At 52.8% G+C, this 5,534-nt stretch overlaps 1 protein-coding gene across 1 annotated transcript in view; it reads right to left on the reverse strand.

Moving 5' to 3' along the window:
* POSPLADRAFT_1139672 (hypothetical protein) overlaps nt 1–3,603 on the reverse strand; it is a gene marked incomplete at both ends in the record, with an annotated part of 6,026 nt that extends 2,423 nt beyond the window's left edge. Inside the window, 3 exons of the mRNA XM_024485072.1 lie at nt 863–985; nt 2,090–2,246; nt 2,513–3,603. Coding sequence (XP_024339985.1) covers nt 863–985; nt 2,090–2,246; nt 2,513–3,603 — 1,371 coding nt within the window. The remainder of the gene's footprint in view (nt 1–862; nt 986–2,089; nt 2,247–2,512) is intronic.
* Between the last annotated feature and the right edge of the window lie 1,931 nt (nt 3,604–5,534).

Consider the following 5,534-nt stretch of genomic DNA (forward strand, 5'->3'; position numbering starts at 1 on the left):
CATACAGCTTGCCCAAAACAAACTGTAGATTGACTCTAAGGTGCTTGCTTATCTGAAGCTTGCCTTTTGTTGTCATAGTTCGACCTTTGTTCAAGCGGAACCCTGGTCTGAGTCACGCTCGTCACGTATCGCCCAGTTATCAGCAGTCTGTTGCTCAAGCGGAGCTATAGTCTGTTGAATCAAGCTAGTCAAGTCACGCCAAGTCACGTGTAAGCCAGTCAATCCACGTATAAGCCAGTCAATCCACGTATAAGCCAGTCAAGTCACGTATAAGTCAGTCACGTCAAGCACACACCAGTCAAGCATCCAAGTCACCCACACTCATAAAAGTCAACATTAAGCCTTTGAAGGTGTTGAAATTGGTGGTTTAGTTGTTGGTTGTTATCAGTCCTTGAGTGGTCATTAGTCAATCACTTTCTTCCCTCAAACCGAACAACCGTGATAGCCTGATACTGTTGACGTATCCGGTGAACCGCGGCAGAACACTTTCTGACCTGACAGCGATGTTGCCAATGCGCCAACAGGGCAAATCTTCTCATAGGGATCTGAATATGCACGTGTTCTCGTTCTTGAGCTCACTCACGGCCTCGACCACCCATGAGGAACAATCCGCAGCAGCCGGCACAAGACGTTCGCGATGCATAGGGAGGTCCATCATTGATTGCTTCTCATACCTGTAGAAAAACTTCTTGATTCTTTCAGCAGCGAAGGCTCCCTTCATGATGGTCCCATCGAGTTCCGTCAATTCGTAGAAGCGGTCAATAACCCGCCATACCACATACAGGCCCGCCCATCTCAGTGCACCCTTGTGTCCGTGCTGATTGTCTAGCCACGTCTGGTGAACCAGGATGAACGTTCCTACCGGCCACATCTCCTTCTGTATCTTACCTGTGTACCTCCTTTTATGCGCTTTGACAGCCTTCTTGCGATTCTCGTTGACCCGATCCATTGCTTTCCCGATGTCGACTTTGCGCTGCGTGATCTGCTTCAGGCGAAGAGCCAAGAGGTCAGCAGTATCCTTGATGGCATACCAATCGAGCACCGGCCACGTTCGGTCCGCAACGTCGAAGCCAAAGATGGGGTTCTGCCCGTACAGAAGGTAATAAGGGGTATACCCTGTCATTCGTGATGTTGTTGTGCGCATTGCGAGCAGAGCGCCGTGGAGATATAGTGGCCAGTCGCTTGCGTTCATTCCGCTCGCTTTGAGGATTGAGTTGATGAGCGTGGGATGTGCAGGTTCGGCCACGCCATTGGCTTCCGGGTGATATGGGGCTACAAGAACACATATAATGTTATACTTGTCGAATAGATACTTTACCGCTCCCTTGAATTCGGGTCCATTGTCACAAACAAATACCGGTATGCATGAGAACCTGCAGATAATATCAGTATAGATAAACTTCGCCCATGCCTTAGAAGTATTGCGCTTGGCAGCACGAGCTTCCGGCCATCCAATGGCAGGCTCCATTGCTTGCAGAAGGTAGTGCATGCCTCGTCGTCCTTTGGGCATGTATACTGTATCAATGTGGAACTTGCGAAGTATGGCGACAGTCCACGACGGGTTGTAGGACATGATTGGCCTTGATTTCGATCGGAATTGACACGCGTTGCAGGAGCAGATGAAGTCGGAGACGTTTGCGAACATATTTGGCCAGTAATATCGTTCCAAGAGCCTTAGGTACGTCGCGTCGCATCCCCGGTACCTGCACTGATTGTGCGCTTCTTCGAGCAGTGTTTTGCACCTGAGTTGGTCAGTAATAACGAGACGGGGCATCTTCCCTTTCTTGACATACCAGGGCCGTCCATCGGACAGCGTGAAGCGAGCGCACATTGATATGAACTTACGATGGGCTGCTTGTGTCTCGAGGTGACTCGGGAATGTGCTGTCTTGTAGGTAGGCCATGATTTCGGCCCATTGTCCCTCATTCTCTTCGTCAGGCCTGCCGAAGCGATGGCCCATGCTCACATGTTTTTCGCTAGGAATGTCAGGGTAGAATGCCCTCGTCTCGGACACCCTCTGCAAGGGATCATGCCCGTAAGGAGACCCGAACGACTCACCAACCCTTTGCGGTGATACAACGGTCTATACTCCTATATCAATGCCTGACTCGTAGATGATGAGCGAGGACTTATGGACAGTACGCCGTCCTGAAGATCGAGCGAGGAAGTCGAGAATGACCACTACCCCAAGCGAGGAGGAGCAGAGACTTGAATGAATAACCAGGTCGAACTTAGGGTTCGACCAACTAATGGTACAACTAGTTATACAAGTTACCGGCTACGCACGGACCACTGTATCTGTGTGGTCGTGTTAGTAAAGAAGGAAATGTAGTGGTATGATACCGGGTACGAAGTGCGCACGGACCCCATTATGTAAGCTACATAATGTTCAACCTGTGGGTGAGCGCTTAGACGGGCACCAGTATGGGCGCTAGTAGTACAAGAAATAGAATGGAAAGATAAATGTTTCATTACCCCCCTACCAGAGTCGAAGTCTCATTCGACCACTTACTGCTCACCATCTCCATACAACTCCCAGTCTACGCCATCATCCTCCTCTTCATTGAACCATTCGTTGCGCGCGTTCCTTCCCACATTCTTCCATTCCTCGCCAGAGAGGTGCTCCTGATGCGGCCAGGAGCTGTCCCACGTCCATGGAGTAGTGTCGGGTGTCCAGTCGGGGTCGACTTTGCGAAAGACGACAGGTGTATCGGGGCGGGGGCATGAGGATCCCACACTGGGACTAGCCTGGGGTTCGGGGTTAGCACTGCGCGGTGGGGGGATGGGTACCACCTTCATCTGCCTCTCTCTTTCCTTCCTCTCCTTTGCCTCGTTGATGATTCCCTCGAGGAACACGTTGTCGACGACCACCCCCACGCGTCGCGCAGGTTCTTCAGGTGGTGCGGATACGTGTCGCTTCATCGGCCTGGTTCCGCACTCCCATTCCAGGTGTCCAGGGGCTTCCTTTCCGCATCTTGTGCATCGTGTGTCTGGACAGTCTTGTACCCAGTGTCGAGACGATCCGCATCGCCTACAGCTTCCCTTCGGGGTCCAACCAGGGTTGGGTTGCCAGTCGGCCGGGATGGTAGTGCTCCTTGGCATTGCTTGGAGAAAAGGGGACGGGATCGGGGGGCGCCTGAAGGCAGATGTCGGTAGGGGTGCGGGTAGGGGTAGGTACGCGTTGGGGATGGTGCGCGGGATGAATTTGTTGTGTTGCGCCCGGATGCTGCGTGGTAGGAGCAGTTGAAAGCGATGGGCAACTTTCAGATTGTCGAGTCGAATGAGCTCGGTGAGGACACGGTCGTCCTGTTGATGTAGGAGCCATTTGTGGTGGTCGATGGCCTCGTCGGCTGCCTTGACAGCCTTGTTGTATTCGCGGCGGGCGGAGAGATACGCTTCTAGTGCAGCACGGTCAGTGGCATTGGTTGCCTCAGGGTGATGGGTTTTGAGTTTATTGAAGACATCGGTGGGGTTACTGAGAAGTAGCATCAGCAAAGTGCTGTCGCCGACATGGGTGTGCTTAGGGGTGTAGATCGAAATCCTCTTTCCGCCCTCGGTTGAGGGGGCGTTGAACTGATCGAGGAACGGGAGGGTGGAGGACATGTTGGTACGAGTAGGGGTGTAGCGACTGGGTTGAGCTGCTGTCGACTCAGCTCAAGTTCTTCCTCTTCTTATACTCCATTAGCACTTCATCCGCAGTCCCTGTCAGGTTTGCTTCGGGTTCCCATGAGTCATCCACAGTTGAGTAACCCTTCCACCTGATGCGATATTCGCGGTGCCGCATTCTCTTGTTCTCTCGGTGTCCAATGATGGCTTCGACTTTGTAGTTATCTTTGCCTTCGATAAGGTCAGGGGGTGGCCTCGTGTAGTTTGGACCATGAATCTCCGTCTCCGAGTAGGGAGATAGAAGCCATTCGTGGAAAACGGGGTGGACTCGCCAGGTGCTAGGGAGGTCTAGCTTGTACACGACCATTCCGATCTTGTCTAGGACTTTGAATGGCCCTTCTCGCCTCGGGGCTAGTTTCCTGGATGGGTACGGCAGCTTCAAGTTCTGGGAGTCTAGCCATACCAGCTGACCTTTACGGAAGGAACCCCCCTTCCTTTTTACTCTCTTGGCCAGGACGTTCTGGGCCATCTCCATTGCCGCATGTGCTTCCTCATGGATGTTTTGCAAGTCCTTAAGGCGATAAGCTGCTTGCGGCGTGTTTGATCCGGGGTGCGCGGTGGGTATTCCACGAGGTTCATATCCCATCATGAGTTTGAACGGGGATGTCTTCGTTGTGGAATGCTCACGGGAGTTGTGAGCAAATTGCGCGGTGTGTAGATGGTCAGCCCACTTATCTGGATCATTGGCAGTGAAGCAGCGGAGGTAGATCTCCAGCTCTTGGTTCACTCGTTCTGTCTCGCCGTCGGTCTGCGGGTGGAATGCCGTACTCATGGCCGATTGAATCCCAGTCATTTTGCAAAGTTCCTGGAAGACTTTGGATGCAAATTGCGGTCCTCGGTCGCTGATGATTTTGTCTGGGAGTCCAAACCACTTGTAGACCTCTCGGTACATTGCGTCTGCCGTCCCAAGAGCATCAATTGTTTTGTTGCATGGGATGAAAATTACCCCCTTCGTAAGGTCGTGGTCCACTACGACCAGAATTGAATCGAAGCCATTGGACGGTGGCAAGTCGGTGATGTAATCACACGAGAATGTGCTGAAGGGCTTGGCATTTGCGCGGGGTCGAATGGGGGTGATGGGCGGACGGGCTGGATGCATGTTAACCTTCATTTGCTGGCAGATGCCACAGCCGTTAACATAGCGGGCAACAAACTGGGCCATGCTCGGCCACCAGTAGTCACGGCGCAAGCCGAGGAGGGTTTTCTGAACACCGGGGTGTCCTGCGGAGGGGAGGTCGTGATAGTGGGAGACAAGACATTTGCGAAGAGACTCATCTGGGGGTACATAGACCCGATCCTGGTATAGGAGGAGGTCATCATCGATGGACCAGTCTGTTCCAGTGCGTGGTGTTCCTCCAGTGCGTGCCGCAGTGAGGCCTTCCTTCATTATTGGGTCGTCCTTAAAGGAAAGGATGGTGTTGCGGGTGTTGATGTCGATGGCAGCGACCCATACTTCCGGTGGGAGCATAACGACGTCGGTGTTGTCATTAGAGCCGTCGTCATGGTCGGGTCGGCGGGAGAGAGCGTCGCTCTGCACCATTTGGGTACCAGGAACGTGTACCAGGCGGAAGTCAAACTCGGTCAGTTTACTCGCCCAGCGTGCTTGTCGTCGGTTCATGTCTTTGGCTTGTTTCCAATATGTGAGGTTCTTGTGGTCGCTGAGAATCGTCACTAGGTATGGGCTGCTAATGAGGTAGTGCCTCCACTCATCTAGTGTGCGGATGACCGCATATAACTCTCTGTCGTAGATGTCGTAGTTTCTCTCTGCTGAATTGAAGCTTTGAGAGAGGTATCCGCAAGGATGCCAGTCGCCGTTGTCATTGCGCTGGCATAGTACTGCTCCGGTTGCAAACTTGGAGGCGTCAGTT

The sequence above is a fragment of the Postia placenta genome (genome assembly GCF_002117355.1).
Source record: "Postia placenta MAD-698-R-SB12 unplaced genomic scaffold POSPLAscaffold_5, whole genome shotgun sequence".
Classification (NCBI taxonomy): Eukaryota; Fungi; Basidiomycota; class Agaricomycetes; order Polyporales; family Adustoporiaceae; genus Rhodonia; species Rhodonia placenta.